Source organism: Zonotrichia albicollis, chromosome 4 (assembly GCF_047830755.1).
Source record: "Zonotrichia albicollis isolate bZonAlb1 chromosome 4, bZonAlb1.hap1, whole genome shotgun sequence".
NCBI classification, from domain to species: Eukaryota; Metazoa; Chordata; class Aves; order Passeriformes; family Passerellidae; genus Zonotrichia; species Zonotrichia albicollis.
The window spans coordinates 43379442-43400675 of record NC_133822.1 but is presented as its reverse complement, the minus strand read 5'-3'; the positions used below and the strand labels follow the sequence as shown (position 1 = coordinate 43400675).

The window sequence follows — 21234 nt, the reverse complement described above, 5'->3', positions numbered from 1 at the left end:
TTTATATTTTTTCCTGCTTAATTGGCTCTTGCAATTTATTGTGAACACTGAATTCCAGTCTATGACTTCAAAAAAACCCCAAGCACAAACTGAAAACAAAACCAAAATAAAAATACCATCAAAAAACCAACAACAATAACAACGAATCCCAAAAACAAACAAACAAAGCCCAAAATCCAGTATTAAATAACAAAAAAAAAAAAAAACCAAAACCACGAACAAGTTGCTGCGGGGTTCTCCGCCCTACGCTGGGGGGCGCTGACTAACTCCCCCAGAACGCGAAACGGCAGCTCCTGCCGAAGTATGGCTCCTCTCGCTCCCCGTCCGAGCCTCTGTTTCCCGTTGCCGTGGTGACGCTCCCGCTGTAGCAGCGCGGCGCGGGGCTCTCGTCCTCCCTGTGGAGCTCCTCACCGTCCGCTGCTGGCGGATGCGGAATTTCTGGGCGGAGGGGCGGCCGGTCTCCAGAGGCGGCCAGAAAGGCGGAGGCTCCATGAGGAGCTTGGCCGAACGACAGGTGAGTGGGTACATGAAGTAGACGGGGAGGACCGGAGGAGTGCGGGCGCTCTGAGCGCTGAACTACAACTCCCAGCATTCAAGGGGGCGGAGCCGCTGGCCTGTCAGGGAGCGGCGGTGGGCGGTGCTGCCCTCCGGGCGCCGTGCCTTTCGGGAGATGTAGTTTTCTCTCAGCCGCGATCTGGTATTCTGTTTGCCGGCAGGAATGCACTCCTTGTGCCCGTGTCCCGCTGCAGGAGCCGAGCTCGCTGCCGTTCCCCTCATTGCAGGGGGCAACGAGTTGCGAAAGCAGGGAGGAGGGCCGGTTCCCCCTGCTTGCATCCATCCACAAGTTTTTACCTCTATGGGTTACATAATTTCTCACCATTTCTCCCCCATAATCTCTCATCATTTCTGTGTATCATTAAAACTTTCTATATTCTTAGCCTTATTTTGAAGACTCTGTTTAGTTTGGTTCATACTGTATTGAAAGGTATTACTTTTTTTTTGTGTAGCTTTCAAAACAGATAAGACCCTGTGGGAAGTAGAATGTCGGAAAATATTGAAGGAATTGAAAGAGAAGTGGAAATTGAATTAGGCAGAATCAGTGTTTCCTCGTTTGGAACAGATGATCCCGAGCCTGACACAGAGGTATCAGAGGAAGCCTTGAGTGACAGTGAGCCTGTAAGTATTCAGTGAGGGTTCAGTGAGCTAAAGCTGCTCCTTTGGATGAGTGAGCATCTCCCCAACACACCCAACCTGAGGCTGTGATCTGAGCAATAGTCTCGGTAGTATTGCTTCATGAAAAATGTAACAGGACAATAAGAAAGGTGGATATCAGCATGCTGCTTGAGAAGATCACACCTGGAGATTTTGTTTTCTAATCCTCTGAAGCTGGAAGATTTGATGAGGTAGATTAAATCTGGATGAATAAACCCATGATTCTTCACTGCAATCTGTATTTTAATCTTACAAGAGACTGGTTTAGGATATTCCTTCTAAGATTTTCAGATACTAATTTCATAAAAATAGTTCTTCAAGACCTCTTTCTTGGATGACTTCTTATTTTGGATAGTGACTTTCCTCTGAATTAAAATAAGTTATTTGAGTCCTTTTCTGCCATTTTAGTCTTGCAGATTTGTAGCATAGGGATTGGTTTGTAGGATGTTAGGGTGATAATATTGATCATAAATCATGTTTCACATGATGTAGACAAAGGCACCAGTGATAAGTGTGTAAGCACTCACATACTGAACATCAGCAATGTCTACCACAATTTGCACATCTGAGTGAAGGCAGACCATTTTCCCAAAATATTGACATTAAAGGCAGTCTTTCGAATAGAAAGTTTCTATGTAATAAAGAATACTGAAGCATTGATTCTACATGCATACTTTAAACATAAGTAAATTTAAAGTTTATTTATCCTGAAAGGAAAAAGATCCTGTACCTCACAGGTATTTGCTAATTTTTTGTCTTATCCTCCTTCTTTAATTTCTTGGTCCAACACAGTTTTAAACACAATAATTTATTGAAATGTGCTTCTGGAGAGAGTGCAAGATACAATACTAAAATTTAATTTAATTAGAATGTAATTAAAATTGGAATTATGAATTGTTCAGTGGGTGGTAAGAAAATGAGAAGAGTATAGGAATTTAGAAACATTTTGGTGGAAATTGCTGCTAAATCTCCATCAACATCAATGCTTTATAGGTGAAGCCTAAACAAGTCTTTATTGTCTTATTTCAAGTATTTACCTCTTTTCAAGCCTGTGAGACAAAATGTAGAACACATGTCAAGGGTTGTGTTTTTCTAGGTTTCAGGCGACCTACCAGAATCAGTACTCGCCTATTTGAACTTTATCAAGAGCAGCAATCAAGATGCTGAGAAGTTTATACTGCAGGACTTAGAGGATGAGCAAAGCAGAAGTAAGCATTAATCACAGTTAAAATGTTTGTACACCTCATATTGCCAGTGGACATTAGACTAACAAACATCCATAAAATAATGCAAACTACTAAGTAGAAAAAGCAGTGAAACCTATTCCATCAGCTTCTGAATGCATGATGAAAATCTCTAGGAATAAAGCCATGCAGTGCTATCTTCTTGAATTAACATCTGAGCAGAAATTAAACTTTTTAAAAAACTTGTTTAATGTTAAAAAAGGCCAGTTGCAAGGTTAATCTCTTGAGACAGAGCCCAGGCCAGACTCTTCATGAAAGTCTAAAATGAAGTCAGTGGGAGCTGAAATGCAGGGTTCAGATACAATTGACTCCCACAGGATATGTTTAAAGTCTACCTTGAGATGCCCAAGCTCGCATTGGATGAAATGACCATTAATTGGCAAAAAATATATTGCTGTCAGCTGTGTGACTGAAACCAAGCTCTTAGTTTATATGTCACTCTTGGTTCCATTAGTACAATAGACTTGGTGACCAGAAGTTCAACATTGACTACAAATTTTGAAATTTGAGGAACATCCCTATTTATTCTTTTTTTGTAATGCAGTCTTACTCTTTTTAATTGTTCTTTGTCGGCTTTTGACCTATCTGATACAAGTGCTGCTGTATTTTTCTGCACAGAAAATGTTCTGCTGTGTTTCATGATGTGGAATTTTCTTTCATATTTGCTATCACTGTATTCTTACAGTATCGTGTCTGTTTCTGTTACACACATTTCCTGCTTTTAATGCAGATAAATGATTCCGATACATATTTAAGTAAAACTGGGAGAGAAGGAAAGGGAAAAAACCCACTTTATTTTACTTTAAACATATTGAGTAGATAACCAGTGTAGACCAAAACTGACCATTCATAAGGGATTTTCTCTCTGTGGACTAATTTTTTTTTTTTATTTTTTCTTTAGATTACATTTATGAAGTAGTTTCTTGCCATCCTTCTGAATTGAAGGAAGATACAAAACAATTTAATGAAAAGGTATTTTTAATTTATACCCTACTTATAGGGAATAAAATTCTGTTAAATAATCTAGATAACTTGCCTTAGTGGCCTACTAAGGAGATCTATAAATGTGTCAGGTTTTTTTTCTGTAAGATTGTCCATAAGGTACTAAGATGAGTTTCTATATACAAATCTTTAGAATTAGGACATCAACTGTAATACACCATGTCTATAAGCTTTCAGATTTGAATTAAATTACCTGAGATATTGAGCACAAAAATAAAAAAATAAACAAAACTGAATAATCTTTTATTGATAGTTATTTGGAGAATATTTTCTTAATGATGATAGCACTTTTAAGCTTCTCTAATCTTATTTTTTATGATGATCAGAAAGATGTGCTACTATTAACCTTGCTCCTAATATATTCCATTATTTTGCAGAAAATATAGACATAGCAATCTCTGTACCTTTCAAAGACAATTCAAGAGTTATGAACATGAGTGCTTCTGTATTTTCATATGATTTGCCTGAATAACTCACTGAAGTTTTCTTAGAAAAATATAAAACTGTATTTAATTTATTCACTTATAATTTGCTGCCTGGCTTTTATTACTGAGCACTCTTGCAAACATAATTTTTTTGTTCTCAGAAGACTATTGTTTAAAACAGCACAATTACTTCATGTGACTTCAGCTGTATTACAAATATTAATGTAGGCCCAAAGCATGTGATGAACAGATGATAAATGAGCAGGAATAGATTACTTGCCAGAAAAGAACAATAAAATAAATATAGCAATCCTTCTGCCCATAGTATTATTTTGAAATAGTCTTCTTAAAAATTTGCTCTGTAACTAGTTCTTCCCCAGTGTGCATAACAGTATTCATGCATATTTCTTGGTTTCCCAGAAAGTAAAATAAATCGCAAATGCAAGGCATTAATTTTTCCAAATCAAAATATTAAATATATTTTAGAAACACATAGAAATATTATGCAATTTGATGAATAGTACAATATTTGTTACTCTAGAAAACAATATTTTGACTGATGTGTTAGCATTATTCAATGTGTAAGGATTCCAGTCAGTAGTAAGTTTTACCTTGTTGTACAACAAGGTAATACTTACTACTGACTGGAATCCTTACACATCCTTGTTCTGGAAGATTTTTATTATGTTCTGCTTTTAAATTTTTTTTCTTGTTTTTTAATAACAATTTTAAACTATATTAGATACCACTTGAAGTTGAAAATAAAGATTTGCAGCTTGCTACAACACCTGATTATAGTCAGTCCATCAGTGATGAAGCAGTCACTGATGACCACTTACTTACAGGTAAGCAAGCACATTATTAATTTGGTTGGGTTGGTCTTTAACATATCACTGTTTCCTGCTTTTCTGTTGTCATAAGTGTCATAGCATTTTTTAAAAGAATTTCACATTGCAGTATACAGCAGGGCTTGATACTTGATGGATTTGACATAAACAAACACTTTTGCCTTTATCTCATTTCAAAGTCACAAAATCATCGTAGAAATTAGTGTCAAAAAATACCACTCAAAAATGAAAGCTGCTCAGAGGCACTAAGTAGGTTCTGTTTTGGCCACAGATTTTTGTTGTTGTTTTGGTTTTTGGATTTTGGTGGGGTTTTTTTGTTGGTTTTTTTTTGTGGTCATATTGGCTGAGAATGTTCCTTTGCCATGAGCTTTGGATGAGTTGGCTGGAGCATATCAGTGCTAAAGCACTAAAAGCCACAGGAGACATCCTCTGCAATCCTGAATTGTACATTTTTGGAATAAGCATAGTAGTTGCAGAGTCAGTAAGTGCGGAACTTACTGAATAATAATAAGACATCTCTGATGGAAAGGACTTGTGCTGCAGGTCTGATTTCCTATATATATTATATAATACATATAGGAGATCAGATATGTATTGCTGGCTATACAATCATAGGATATTTTTCTTGTCAAATACCTTAAGACTGTTTAATGTTCCCCAGTGCTTATTAGGAAATTAAATAAAATGTTTTCTTGGTTGATTAATAGCTGATCTTGAAATGAGAATAAGTCTTGCTCATTGTGAAATAGAAGAACAGTGTAGACGAGCACTTGAGCTTGAAGATGAGAAGATGAAAAAGTGGAAAGCTGAGAGAGAATCACGGGAAAAACAGAATGAAGAGGAACATGCAAGAAGGGTGAAGCATCTGGAGCAATTTGAGGCTGAAAGAATAAAGTTAGATCTTCTTCATAAGGTAATGAATGATATTAAGCCAATCTGTTCCAGTCTAGACTATCTGAATTCTAGCTGTAATGTGAAAAAGGGGCTACTATCTCAAATTGCATCACTGTCCTAAACCCTATCTACTTGTGCTGCAAGTGAGTCATAAAATGCATTTAAGTGCAGTCCATTGGCTTTTATGTGCTTACTGTTTTAATCAATAGTGAATGAATTTACTATGCTACATTTTAAATTATTCCTTAAGCTTTGCCCTTACAAAGCTTTTATATTATGAAATCAGCCAAAGTACTGGAAATGAGAGTTGTGCTGAAATTAATCACAAATGAAAAATGGTTGCTGTGCCCTAATAGAAAATACTTAGCTAGTTTGGGCCTCCCACCCCAATTTCACATTTCCATGTTAAAATCTTAATGGAAGTAATCAGAACCAAAATTATTCAGTTCAGCAATGTTGGTACTGTTCTTCACTAGGTAAAAGTTACAATACTTGCTGTCCCTATCTTTATCTGGGAAACTTACTCAGGCTTCATCTACTGATGAATGCCACACCAAATGATGACTCAGCACGTTGGCTGGTTGCGCTCTCAGAATATCTAGTCATGTTTTGCTGTAGTGGGTGGAGCATCATAAAGGATAAAAGAGTGTAAGAACATGAAGAAATTTAACTCTCAGATATTATACTTGTGAGGCCACAGAATTTTATTATTAAGCCTAAATAAGTGTGTTTTGAAAGATGCATTAACACTACATTTTCATTAACTTATTTGTGGCTTTCTGAAGAGGTGGGTGCCTTGGCAGCAGCAAGGTAATTCAAGTCACCAGGAGTAAGGAAGGGCTTAGTAAATGCAAAGACTTTTGGTCTCTGAAGGCCAGTTCCATGTCTGCTACAGCTCTCTTTTCAAAAGGTCAGAAAAACTGATAGGGCTTCTTGACTCTTTGCTGTCGCAAAACATTTTTGGATGTAGGATGGCTTTCTCCAGGGAAAGATGGACATGGCGATGTTTAAGCACTTTGATACTGCTGTTGCTGGAACGCTTCTTTTGGAGTGACAAATAGAATCCAACTTTGCTACTGCAGAAGGATCTAGATGCCTCTCTTGCTGGTCTGAACAGCAGGCATCTGAATGCCCATGAAAAACAGTGCTTAGACATGTGGGAGACATTAGGCTCCAAGCTGAAAGTGGTTGCTTTTACTACTTCCTTCATATCCTCCATATTTGATTTGGTTGATATATCTTGGTTCCGCCAGGAATTATGTGGTTCTGGATCAGCCTGGTTTTTAGTTATTTACCTAAGTAATTTTCTGGCTGCTAACTTACAGTCTGATTGAGAATTTTTCCTGATTGAGGTTATGTTGGGCAGGGGGGGAAATGCTATTTACTTGCAAATAGTGAGAAAGAAGGCTTCAACTTTCATTTTCTGTTTAGAAACAATTTCAATCAGAAAAATTTTTTTAGCTTTACTGAACAAAATTCTCATTTGAAGGATTTTAATATCAGCTCATACCAGTGCAATTAAAGGGAGATTGTTTATGCTATTGTTCACATATGTTTCTGGTTTTTGCCTGTACTTTGAATGGTTTGGTAACTAGTATTCATCTTAAATAGTAGTACAGATCTTGGAGAGGAAATTGGCAGCTGTTTGGGTCAGTACCTAGATGCTGACTTTCTGAAGGTATGCATCTCTCAGTGCTAGACAAAATCTGCATTACTGATGCAAGTGTCCTGTTGTTTCTTTTGATCCACACATGGCTCAGTTTCTCATTTAAATTCAGGCAATCACAAAATTGGATTGTTGGAAAGTCAAGAAGATGGGTGAGATGGAGAGAGAGTGTTTTGTGTTGTTCTGGGTTTTGTACAGTATTCATTTAAGTTAATTTGTTTTGCAGAAACGCCAGGCTGCAATAGAAGATGAGTTACAAAAAGGGGAGGAAGCTTGGAGAGACAAAATGAGGCGACATGAGGTTGTACAGTGAGCTTTTGTCAAATGACCGTGAGGTTACTGTTAAATATTTGAGAATAAGTGTTATCATGGAATGCTTAATATGCTAGATTCTGTTTGTGAATGATAAATATGTACCAATACCTGTCCCATTTAAAAAGTGGTTGAAATCTATCCTAATTGTTTTGGCCTAGGAATTGATCATGAAGCTACAGTTGCAAATGGAGGAGGAAAGAAAGGCCTTGGAAGAACAGAAAGCAAAAGAAAGACAACAACTGGCTGAACAACAGAATATAGCAGCTGTGAAAATCCAAGCTAGATTTAGAGCGTTTTTAGTCCGTAAAAAATATGCTCCCATTTTGAAACAATGGAAATATGAAATGAGAAAGAAGCAGAAAATATTAGAGGAAATAGAGCAAGAAATGAAAGAAGGAGAGGAAAAACTGAACAGGCAAATGCAAGAAAACAGGTTAAAGGGAGAAGAGGAAAGAAAGAGGCAAGAAGAACTTGAAAGAAAACAATATTTGAAACCGGTGAGGAGGCGTGAGGAATATGAGAAAAAGAAAGAAAGCCTGAGATTGGAAAGAGAAAAACAAGTGCAAATAAGAAAAGAAGAACAAAGAAAGTTAGAACAAAAAAGAGCAGAAGTTGTGATGTGTGAAAATGTAGAAAATAACATAGAAGACATAAAAAAGGATAATAAGACAGAAAATATGAAAGTAATTAGAGAAGAGAAGGAGAAGCTAAATAAACAAGTAGAGGAACCAAAAGAAAAGCATGCTGAAATGATGGATGAAACAAATAATTGGATGATTCCAGCAGAAAGAAATTTGACACCAAGCGTGCTAGGCTCTGAGAAGGAACACCCTTCTCAAGTGAATAATGAGAACTTATACATTAATTCAGTAACACAAGTAGAAGAACATTACTCACAAACAAGTTATCTTGATAAAGTTTCAAATGGCCATATTTCAAAGGATGAATCTCTTAACTTTGCTGCTAATGTCATGGCAGAAAGTAAGACAAACTGCCTATGCAGCAGCCCTCCAAATGTCCAGCCAAATGCAAATAACAGAGAAAATAATGATCGATTTTCTCATGAAACTATGAAGAAAACTTTATTTCTGATGGAAAATGCTATTGAAGAAGTCAGAGACACCTGGGACAGTAGTCAAGATGTGGCAGATTCTTCTAGTAAAGTAACTTTTCCTGATGATATTGAAAAGAAGAGACGAAACTGGATGAACAGGTGCAAATCTTGGTCTAAAATATATGAAGAAAACCAAAGAAAGCAAGCAACTATAAGAAAACGACTAAGGAAAAGTTCATTCAGCAAGATGCCTCCACTAAGTACAGACAAGATAATTCATAGTGGCCCTTGGAGTACTTTGCTACAGGTAACTGGTAATATGAAAGTTTGAGAATGAAATGGGAGACATACTTCCACTTTTTTTGTTATCTTCTCTTTTGGTATGTTGGCAGAATGCTTTATTATTGAGCAGGAAATAGATATTGTGACAGGTCCTGTGCCCAGGTGCAGAGTAAGTGCAATGACAATGACTTTTAAATTCCAGTGAGTGCTGTGGAACAGACTGATGTGGCATTAGTCTTCAGATGATTGATAATATTATCCCTTTAAAAGGCAAGATCTCTTACATTCTGCTAAATTAACAAGGTTTTGCCTTTGTATAAAGGCCCACATTTCACTTCCTGCTCCCTTCAGAGTTTTAAGAGCAATAGTCTCTTCTAGAAACAAGATATTACTGATCAGCTTATAGATAGTGCTTTGCCATAAAGGACATCACCTGGTTTCCAGGACTTACTTTTCTTACCACTTATTAACTTATTGTATGCTTGCTCTGTGCTCTCATCTTGATTTCCATTCTGAGATGCCTTTACACACTTCTAGTCTGAATAATTTTTGTCTCTTCTACACTCATGATTTATGATACTGTGACTATTGTTTTCATGCTTGCCTCTCCCATTGGACAGATCAAACCCATCATTGCTATTCTTTTCTATATGAAAAGATTGACATTAGTTGCTTGCATTTTATCAAGCATTAGTGGTTTGTAGTTTTGTTTTCTTTTTCATCCTAAAGAAAATTACCATAATATGATGTTGTGCAACAAATATTCAATATACAAAATATTATTTTTATTTATCAATAAATGCATGTAGGTCACAACGCTTACACTCGAAGATTTGCCAGCTTGTAGCCTCTCAACCTTATCTGAGTGTTCAAACCTTCAAGTTTTGACTCTGAGGCGCTGTGGACTGGTTGCACTGGAAGGACTAAGTAGCTGCAAAGGCCTGAAGTATATCAATGTGGAGGTACCAAGCATATTTGATTCTTTGTTATAACATGGGGAGAACTGCCAGTTTTGCTCCTTAGTTGATTGTTCAGTAGTCCAATTGAATATATAACTTTTAGCCTTAAGAGCATAGGAATAGCAACAAAATACTCCCAAATGTGAACAAAGTTACACAAGCAGATTTACAGTGCTAATAACAAAAAACTACATGCTGCAAATTATTCAACCTATACTAAGAAAATAGCAGGCTGTGCTTAGCATTGATATAGATCTTTGTTTCCTCAGTCTCTGATGAGTGGGCAGATGCTGCTCACCATAGCAGGTGCTCAGCTTGAGCAAGAATAGGTAGAAGGAAGAGTCCTTTGCAACATGAATACATGTTACATGTATTCTTACGTGTAAAAGTACACCTTGAATATTAATTAAAATTAATAAAGTATATGCTCAAGGAATAATACATATAGTGAGTTACACCAGAGGCCTAATGATTAGGTGTTCACTACTGTGCAGTGTTTTACATGCCTTGTTTAATGACTAAAGAGAACTTTTTCTCTGTAATGCATCTTTGTTCCAGAACTTGGCAGTTTACATGAAACAGCTTTGTTCATATTTTTAATTTCATGTGTTTTAACAACACCATTTTCCAGATGAAAAGACCAAGCACAGCAAATAGTGAAAGAAAAATCTGAGAAAGCATTATTAAAATGGCCTGGGGAAGGGGATGTTTAAAATGCAAGATCCCTTGGAGGAATAATATTAGCTTAGAACAGTGTTAATGTTTGTGACCAAAGTACCTCTAAATGCAGACTTTTGCTATTAGTAAATAGGATTCCAGCAAAATTACATTTGTCTTCATTAGCATCTAGTAAATATGATGTTTCTGTGCAGTTTTTAGTTCAGTCTCCGAGGGTTTCGGGAGGTAGGAAATTGTGTATGGAAAAGACTGCTCTGTTCTTAACTTCTTTTTTATGCTCTTTTTGTTTCAACTTTGGACATTTTCAGAGCCAGAATGAAGTTCAAGATACATTCTTGTTCTGTTTCAGCAGGATACAAAAGTTCATTTCTAGGACTCATCTTTTTTTTTTTTCTCCAATGGAAAAATAAAGATGCCCTTACTCCTAGCTGAGTTTAGGATAAAAATAAGCAATAAAGGCAATATACTATATTTTACTCAGTTCTCTACTTCACTTCAGATGCTATTTAATATTCTCATTTTCTTTTATTGCAGGACAACAACATTCAGGTAATTGACTGTGCAAGTTTGGAAAATCTCTGTATTCTCATTCTGAATAAGAACCGTCTTTCATCAGTTTGTGGCTTAGATGGATGCAAAAATCTCCAAAATCTTGAACTTTCCTACAATAGAATCACTCGAATCGGTAAGAAAATTATTCCAATTTGTATAACAATATTTATGCAGTTTATATTCAGAATTTTACACCCCTTGAATTTAGAGCCACTCAGCTGCTAAGCCCAAAGAGACTGACCTGTCAAAAAACCTTCATTTTAAAGCATGGCTTAGCTACTGCCCTGTATTCCCTCTAGCAGGTCTATATATATATATAGGTCTATATATATATGACGATATAACTATTGTCAGCCAAAGAGAATTAAAATCTTTCTGAAAGAGCCACTAACATTGTCTGCACTGAGTCAGCTGGAATATGAGAGTAGGCTGTGTTCAGCTTATCTATAGACATAATGAAAGCAAAGCCTAGCTGTGCAACTGCAGGGAACTCCAGTATGTTCCTGACTGACACAGTAAGTAGTTATTTAGAAATTGTGTTGCCTGTCTTGAGTCTGCTGGACAATAGAAAAATAATTAAAAACAATTATTAAGCTCAAAGATTAAGCAAATTCACATAAGATTTGTAAATAAGTAGTTTCACTGTTAAATAACACTATGAACATGGATAGTACAGTTCCATGATGAACAGCAAGGGTGTGGCAAACAGAAAATAGGAAAGCTTAAAAAAATCTGTAAATGTAGAAACTTTGATGAAGATATAAATATTTTTGTTGATATGTGTATGTTAGTACTCATGAAGTAAATTTTTAATACCTGAGAATAATAGTCCTGGGAAATCAATGTTTACTGTAAAAACATATCAGTACTCTAATGAAGAAAAATAAAATAAAACAGTTAAAAGTTTCATCTGTATTTTTGTGGCAAATAGTGCTTGATAAGATTCTTATTCAGATTGATCTTATTTGATAAAAATGTCTGCAAAATTACTGTAAGAATGGCATCGTTTTAGTGGATGACATTTAAGAATGTGGCGTCTGTGGAGTGTGGTAACATCGTACAGGCCAAGTGGGCTAAAATTCTCCAGTACTTTCTCTTTTGTGCAGTGTACTGCTACAATTACTGAGTCTCTGATGAATTGAAGTGGGTAAATAGATGTTCACAAAAGTCATCTTCAAATGTGGGGTTTTTTCCTCTCCAGAATTGCTTTGAGGATTTTATGTTAAAACAGATGCATAATACAGGATGTATTTCATATTGAGTAGTTGCACAGAAAGCGTAGAAATGGATTTGTGAGTACAGATAGTTAGCATATCACTCCTATCTGTAAATCTTGCAGGATGTCCTTAAGCAATTCTGGAAGCTCCAGTACTGTGTAGTAAAGCTTATTTACATTCGTAATATTTACGTTTTAATGACTTATTGCAAGAACTTTCTGGCATATTATGATTTCTCTTTTTATTCTTTTCTCCTGTCATTGAAATATAGCATCAATAGGGGAAAAGTTAGAGTTGCCAAAAACCCCTTAAAATAGCAGTAAGAGAAATAGTCTCAATTAGGCTTTTTCCCTTAGGAATACATGATCACAAATTAAGTAATTGTGACAGTAACACACTGAAGTTGAGTACAAATGCTTGTATTTTGAGGATGAATGCTTTATTTAAAAATTTTCATGCACAAAAAGTAGCATTTTGACTCCAGTTTTCAAATAGGCTTCTGTAGGGTGTCTGTACTGCCATAGAGTGCTGGGTAAAACCCTGGCAGCTCGAGGAATAGCAATGCATAACCATGGATGGTCATAAATGCTGCTTTCAATATACACAGAGAGGAATTTCTTTTTCATCAGACACCTTTTTAATTTAGGTTTTGTTGTTTGAGGATTTTTTTTTTCATTTTTATGTTAACTCTCAGCTTTCCCTCTGTTGTTAGTTGTCTTTGTCACACAGAAGTGACTTCAGAATTGCATCAATAACTGAGTCCCTAGCTAGCAGACTTCAGCTGCACTTTGCAAAATGCTGAGAACTTCCATAAAGGTTCTCCTTGAATCTTGCTGAAACCATGTATTTGTCAACAGAATGCTTTTCGTATGGCTGCTATAACTTTTGTTTGTTGCATTGTATGTAAAACATACAATGTCTTCTGGAAATATGCAGAAGACTTTCATGCTTATATTTAATTTTGCTTGTGGTCAGAAGAACCAGTAAAATACCATTTGTTTGTGTTACATTATTCTCTCTTGTGTATTTTCGGTGATAATTCCAGAATATTCTGAATGACATTCAGGTGAGGAAGAGTAAAAAAAGGTGATTTGTGCAGCATACAGAGAAGGAAACTTCCAGATTCTGTTTTACCTTCTTGCCTTTTCTTATTGTGTGTGCAGTCTCTCTTCTTGGTCCCACTCCAGGCTCATGGAGTGCTTTTAAAGTTTCCAGTGCTGCTGAACTGAACTTAAACTAATTTAAGCTTAAGGTAATTTAAGCTGCTCTTAAGAGGAAGCCTTAGGAGCAAACACATGAAAACACGAAAGTGTTTCTAACACCACTAGATGGTGCTGATTCCTTTTTTATTTTCATCCAAGAATGAAAGAAAAATACAGATCAGGATCTTGCAGTCCGGGTATTATGTCATGGACATGTTTGAAATTTTTCAGAATAATTAAAGATTTGTATATTTATTTGCTAAAGCACACTATAGGACATGTATGTTATATTTAAGATGATATCACTTTAATGTCAGATAATTGCATCCTTTTCACTAAATATTTTCCATTTTTAAAATAAAATTATTGGAACACCTATATTGGGAATTTTTAAAAATTTACTGCTTTTTTTGGTATTTAATGCTTTGCTTCAGTTTTCTTCTTATCATTAGTTTTCATTTTTAAGTCCTTTTCTGTAATCTCAATACTCTATGGTGCAAACTGATGTCTGGTTTATAATTTTTTGTGAAATAAAATATATAATCATAGTTTGTTTTTTTTCCAGAGGACAGTCACAAAGAGATTCACTACTGTGAATCCAGCAAATTCAGATTCCTTTGGGGAACTTGTGAAATTTTGGGTGAGATAAAGATGCAACACAGTGTTCCCTCAAATAATCCTAAATTAACAAAATTATCAAAGAATACATGAAACAGATGTAAAATTAGAAATTCCTTATTTTAGATATGGTTTGTGAAGGGTATCCCTTCAAAGGCATTTTTACTACAGAGATACAGAAAAGCTGCTTGGATCTGCAGCAAGTTAGATGGATCAGTGCCATTGCATGTGTAAGCCTGTGGGAAGACAATGTAATTTTTGCTGTTGTAAGGATAATTTTAGTTACATTCTGTGAGAGAAACAGATGCTCATCAGAATTCCTTTGCCTTTCTTTTGTGTGTAGAGATCGCATGCTCTTTAATGTAGATGGCAGGAGTAAATTTGTTGAGTGGAATGGCTACAGTAGTACAGATTTATTCTTGAAGGCACTAAATTTTATTTATAAATTTTGTTGTTGAATTTGGTATTGGCCTAGGTCTTAGTACAGCTTTTTCTAACCTTGCTAATAAACTTTAAAAAAAACTTTAAAAATGAAATAATAAAAACTAACTTTTAAACATAGGGTTTTCATTCTAATGGATGATTTTAAGAGGGCTGTCAGCATTTCACAGAGTTCAGAGCAGCTGTAAAGTGGTTAAAGCATAGTAAGTACAGTTTATCACTAAGAGAATCTCTTCCAATGGAAGTACCAAAGAGATTATGAACTGTTATTATTGCTTGATTAACAGGATCAGAGATTTGTGAACCATATGTGCTGTATATGTGATTGGGTCAAAATACAGTAATTAGTTTTAAACCCTATAAAGAAGTAATATTTATTATTATGTCAGAGAATGTACAGAAAATTCAGAGTTTTCTTAATACTTGAACGACAAAAGATTTTTATTTCATCATGTCTTAAATCTTGAATTTTCAGGTGGTCTGGAGTCACTGAAAAATCTTCAACAATTAATTGTGGACCATAATCAGTTGATCAGCACAAAAGGTCTTTGTGAGGCACCTGCTCTCATTCATCTAGACTGCTCTTACAATTACCTTGCACAAGTTGAAGGCATTGAGAATTGTGGCCTACTTCAAGTTCTGAAGTTGCAAGGCAATAATCTCCAGGAGGTAAAAGCTTTGAATTTAGTGGCTCTTGTGCATATGTCTGCTAACAGTCATATTCTTCAGCATTTCTGAGTGGGTGCTCTTTGATTGGTGTGGGATGTTTCATGCTCCTAGGTAAGATTTTTTTCTCCTTATCAGAGGGTGATTTTTCAAAGATACAAATGACTAGCAGTCAATTGTTTTCTTACTTCCAAATCCTTGAAACGTTGGACTCTCAGTGATTATGGTTCCTCCATCATTTATAGCATTTGTTTTTTTTCTAGTTATGGTTCTGATTTTGTTTATAATGTAAGAAAATATTATTATTACTTATAGGTCCTGTTATAATAGGAAGATAATTATATCAGGCCGGTAATAATGATATAATTGTCATTACATATAAGTAATTGCTCCTTACTCTTACTGGTGTATAATGATAATATTATTATCACCCTGATGATAATCATACTTATTTAATGTATGTTGATTCTCCGAAACTTGAAATTTGTGTTGCAGCATTTAAAACAGCAAAGTTGTTTGCTAAACATATGCTTCATCATATTTACTCACAGATATTCTCCTATGAATTCAAGAGATGAAAAGCATTGTCAATAAGCAGCAAATAACTAACTAAATAAATAAAATTAATAAAATAGTAAGGTTGTGACTCTTGGGCTCTTGAATTTCTTTTTCTTCTTTAATTTTTTATATTAACTGTTCAGGTGTGATAGAAGACATTAAAAAGTATTTGCCACCTGATATATAGAGATTATGTGTGACAATTGGTACATACATAATAAGGAAATTATGCATATATTCAAAATGTCAGTTTTTCTTGTATTTAGTAATGATTTATGAAAAGCATCTGGTAAGCATTCCATTGTTGTTTCTCTAATTTATATTAGTCTTAAATAACCATCTCATTTCTATTTAGGTTCCAAGACTGGAAAATCATGTTCTCTTAAGAGAACTATATTTGGATGACAATAGCATTTCTTCTGTGAGAATGCTTTCTTTGTATTGGTTGCCTCTATTGCAGATTCTTTTGCTGTCTCAAAATAGGTAAGTGAGAAACATTCTTCCACTTACAGAACTGATCCAGAGGAATTTACTAACATAACACTTGTCTGAAAAGTATAATTTTCAGTATGGGTGAAATTTCACCATCTTTTTGGGATATTCTTTCAAAATAAAAATATGTGGTTGGCATGTAATTACATTGGCTACCTCTATCTAAAAAAATTTGAAACAGAATTAACTATGTAATTTTTTTTCTCTTGGATATTATGTGAAAATAATTCTTGAGCATTGTGGCATTATTAAAACCATGGTGGGTTTCTTTCTTTCTTTAGCAATTGTTGCTAGAGTATGTCTGTCAAACTTCATATTTCACAGCTAGCTTATTCAAAACAGACTTTGAACGCTAAGTTAAGGGCAAGTACTAGAGTTAAAAAGGCCAAATAAAAATGTTTTTTATTTTACATACATATGTTAATACCCTCCAAAACAAGTATATTTGCTTTAATTTTTCACTCTTATGGTTCTGCTTAAAAGGTATAAAATAAAGAAGAATCAAGACAAGCAGCATAAAACTGGTTCATGCCCTCAAGTACTCTGTAATTAGTTTTCTGTTTGTTTTCTAAGATAATCTGTTCATCTTTAGAAGTTGAATAACCAGATATCTGGATTTAGAATCTTATTTTCCCCACCCCCACTTTTTCTCTATTTAAATTCTGCTAAAAAGGATATGAAAGATTTATTACAGTTTGCAATATGTTAATAGGAAAATTAATTTTTAAATAATATCAGTTTTTTTCTATACTGTGATAATTTTGTTCTGGATAAGACTGATCTCAGCTTAACAAACAGAATACTACATACCGTATATAGAAATACACTCTCAACTATTTACTTCACTCTCTTGTTAGTGAATAGATGTTTTTAAAGGGTGATTCATCTGCCATTTTTAGCTGTTTGCTTTGAGACTAATCGTAGCCTAAAAGTGCCTGTTCATCTTCATTGACTATTAAAAAAATCAAAATGACCACTTCATGTGTAGGTGTCTACATCTGAACAGAAATGTTGCATCCTATGTAACATTTAATTCAGCACAGCCAATTGAATCTGGGAGCCTGTGGGAAAAAGGATGTATAAGACTAAGTCTTGTTATTGTAAGCAATGTCCTGCATGGAAATTGAATTTTATTTAAGTATATACAACCTATATTTTTATATAACTTTTCAGATTGTTTTCATAACATCTCTAGTGAAGTACTATTCATTGAGACTCTTGGTTGTAAATAAAATATCTACAGAATCTAATCTTCAAGTTCCTGATCAGGCTTCTCAGGTTTGGGATTTTTTTGTTTCCTTTTTAATTCTTCTAGAGTTTGGAGAAAGTGCTTCCTGCCTGTGATTAAGCAAGAGCATTATATGCTAAGCATTAGGTTTTGAGTCATGCTGCTCGATTTAATTCTTGTTTTTCGCTATCTTTTTTCCTTATCCTGTTTAGCTTCTTTGTGGATAATGTGGCTCTATATTGTAGTTTCCTCTTCTTCCTCCAGTGTAGCTATCCTGTGTGTAATAAAGTGTTTGCAAAACTCCTTGAAGTTCTCATGTGCTTGCTAAGGACTTGCAAGTTTCAGGGATAGCTGAAATGCAGCCTCTGGCTTTAGGTTGTGCTGGACTGACCATGTAGGTTACCTTAAGTCATTTGCCTATCCCATCATCTTAGAGTTTTTTAAATCCATTGTGGTGTGCTTGCTCTGGTTTTCCAGTAGCCAAGCAGAGATGCAGTGTTTGATCTGTTGAGTTCCTTTTGCTCAGCTGTGAGATAGGACATATTTTTGCATCAACAGACTGGATGTGCTGAAAATAAGTATACATCTTGGCCTCAAACAATTCCCCTTCTTTCCCTGATCTATCTATAGCTTATGTAAAATCTTTGTGACAAACAGGACAAGATAGCCTTAAATCCATATTAAAAGCCTCAAAATTCCTGGCATTTCAGTAGCCTGCTCTGTTACACTCACTTTATGTACACTTATAAGCAGCTCCATATGTGTGTGCTATAGCATAAGTAACTTGATGTTCTATAGAAACAGCGAATGTAATGGAGTAAGCTGTTGAAAGAAAAGCTGTTTCTTTACTTTTATCCTACAGCCAGTGCAATTTTGTGAATTTTTTCCAAGTGTGCACTGAGTGCCACTTCCTCTTCACTGATTGCAGGAAGCCAATATAATGATAATGCTATGAATCTGTATTCTTTCTGAAAGTGAAGTACTGTGAAAAGAAAATTCTTACACTAATTTACAGGACATTTTTATTCCTGAGATGCTTTGTCTGCATCATAAACCAGAAATTGTCAAAGGTAAAGCTCCAAAAATTATTTGGCTTAAATTGTTTTAAACCTACAGCCTGAGAAGAAACTAAAACAGGTAATGACTAACTCCTTCAAATAGAAAAAAGACAGCTATTTCACCACTACTGCTTTTATTGAGTGTTTTATTGTGGCTTTTATATACAAACCATATTCTTGATTAATGCACAATTGACCAAAGACAATGATGAATATCCTCTTGACTTGGTTTCTGAAGAGCTGGGACTATGAAGATCCATGCTCTATTTTATAGCAGCTAAGGACACAACTGTCAAGTTAGTTTAAATTTTCTTCTGTTGTGGATAAAGATTTTGGTATAGGAGAAAGCAGCCTTTTCCTTGTGTAAAATTAATAAATTTTTAATATGTGTTCAGAGTGCATGTGGCATTTATATTTACATGGAATCCCATTTAATTATGCAATCCACTAGTTAATGTCTTTTTCATTTAAAAGTTTTACAGTGAGACGCTAAACATGCTGTTCTGGTACCATTTTTGTTCTACTTCCAAATAGACAAAATCCCTCTTAACATTTCTATTTTAATGTAGTATTAATAACACAATTTTTTTTTTTTTTTTTTTTTGTTATCACTTGCTTTTCACTAAGATAACCTAAGGGAGATAGATAAAAACTTAATATTTACAAAAATGCAGTCATCTGCAAAAGTTCCTTTTTTATTTTGGGAAAAGGTTTTGGCCCAAATCAAATTTGTTGTGAGAATGTTGCTCCCATGTTTTTGCAGCTAGATGCATATTATTCCTAAAAAGCTTATATTAGAAATGCTAAAATGTTAGTTCTTCCTTAGCATGCATGGTTCTCTCAATTTAAATATATATGGTATCTGTGTTTTTAACTGAATTTCTCAGGTAGGAGTTCCTTGCAAGTTTGTTGTTTTGAAAATTTGTCCACTTTTCCAGAATTATCATAACAAATCTAAGTGTCATTGGATGTTGAAATAAGTCATTCATGAAAAAAGCTGTACCAGTATATAGTGGTTTTCTCCGTCCTATCCTTACCACTCTAGATTTTTAAAAATCATTTTCAGTAATTCTTTTCTGGTGCTAAGTTTCTTTCTAAGTATGTGGCATCATGGATAATGTACTTGGAGTACTGTCTGCTAGAGTATTCAAGAAGCTTAAGTGGCTACCTGACAGATTTCCTATATTCTGTATATTTGCTGCTTATAAATATGGTGATTATTGCAAACTGAACTGCCTTTATTTTAAGGAATGAAAAAGCAATCTGGTCTTTACCTAAAGATCTAGATTATGATAAATTTATTTTAGTTATTTTGCCTTGCTTCCTGCTAACTGCTTATTAACATCAATGCTAATTTTTCTGGGGAAAAGCAGTTGCACAGCAGGATTTAGACCATCTTGAGCAGTAACTGCTATTCATGTTCAGGAACACAATCTTTATTTTCTGTGATGCATTCTTGCAACTGTTCTTAAACCTTGTTTTCTGATATAGCCACATAAGCTACATAAACTATCTCTGACTGTTCTGCTAGTGCCTTAAATGGGAACAGAAAAAGGAAGCTATAGCCTGCTTTTTTGTGAATATCTTTTACTTTTGTGTCTTCTTTGTAATTTATATCTCTCTTATGCCCAGGGCTAATGTGACAAGGTCAAGTAGTATTAAGTTTTCGGTAATGTCCTTTGTCTTTCTGGTTTGAATTTTCTTAGGAAAAAAATTAACAAAGAATGTCGGTAAAGGGAAAGCTATAGAATGACGGAGAAATGTTTTAACTCTCCTAATGCCAACGGCAGGCAAGGACAGTCCAGCAGACAATTTCTAATTCACCACAGCATATGCTGAAAAAGATCCAGAGAACTCATTATAAATAAAAACCCTGCATATTCTTTTGTCCATTATGCGTTTGTTTTCTGAATATGTTAATCTATGACTATTCATGAATTTTCGGTTTTTGCAGCCATACTATTAGCCTGTAACATCTATGATTATATTTGCTACAAATATTAAATATACTTATGTATACTTATATAAATGTACTTATGTAATATGATGAGAAACTAAAGTGCTGAAATTTGTATTACTATATATACAGATCTACTTATAAGGCTTCATGCTTTATAGAGTCAATACTTGTAATAGTTGTTTGATTCCATGGAAAGCTTCCATACCATGAAGGAAATAGAACTAAGTAGGGTTAGAACCAGGACATCTTTACAATGTATTTTGAGAAATAAATGGAAGTACAGTGAGTTGTCTTTGCATCTGTTGCATCTGTTTCTCTGAATTTACTCTTAAATTGTTATGCTGTCGTATAAAAATACTTCTCAACTGAATGTGGAAACTATTTTTTTTTCTGTTTTAAATTTGGTTGTATTTTCAATGAGATTAAATAATCTATAAAGAACATTTAGTTAATAATTAGTGCACCAGAGTAAAATTCAGCTCTGCCTTTCAGTTGTAAAGCCTGTGCTGAAAACACAGTGTAGTTATACCTTTCAGCAACAAAGACACTTTTTTTGTCCCTCAATAATTTTGAGTACATTTCATTTTTTGTAGGGTCATATTTAAAAAAAAAAAATTCTGATTTATACCTTTCAAAGGCACTACACTCTCAGAAAATACTACT

The 21234-nt window shown here is 34.7% G+C and overlaps 1 protein-coding gene across 9 annotated transcripts in view; it reads left to right on the top strand.

Moving 5' to 3' along the window:
• Positions 1-326: 326 nt before the first annotated feature.
• Positions 327-21234, top strand: part of LRRIQ1 (leucine rich repeats and IQ motif containing 1) — a 104663-nt gene continuing 83755 nt past the window's right edge. For 6 of the 9 annotated variants that reach the window (XM_026797617.2, XM_026797609.2, XM_074539653.1 and 3 more), the window contains exons 1-12: positions 327-514; positions 1008-1176; positions 2309-2420; positions 3358-3428; positions 4626-4728; positions 5439-5644; positions 7518-7592; positions 7765-8967; positions 9752-9904; positions 11114-11264; positions 15085-15278; positions 16189-16316. In XM_026797617.2, the coding sequence (XP_026653418.2) occupies positions 1042-1176; positions 2309-2420; positions 3358-3428; positions 4626-4728; positions 5439-5644; positions 7518-7592; positions 7765-8967; positions 9752-9904; positions 11114-11264; positions 15085-15278; positions 16189-16316 (2531 nt within the window). In that variant the 5' untranslated portion in view covers positions 327-514; positions 1008-1041. Of the gene's footprint in view, positions 515-1007; positions 1177-2308; positions 2421-3357; positions 3429-4625; positions 4729-5438; positions 5645-7517; positions 7593-7764; positions 8968-9751; positions 9905-11113; positions 11265-15084; positions 15279-16188; positions 16317-21234 lie in introns of those variants that run through there. The other 3 variants (XM_026797614.2, XM_014272721.3, XM_074539652.1) reach the window with 2 other exon arrangements.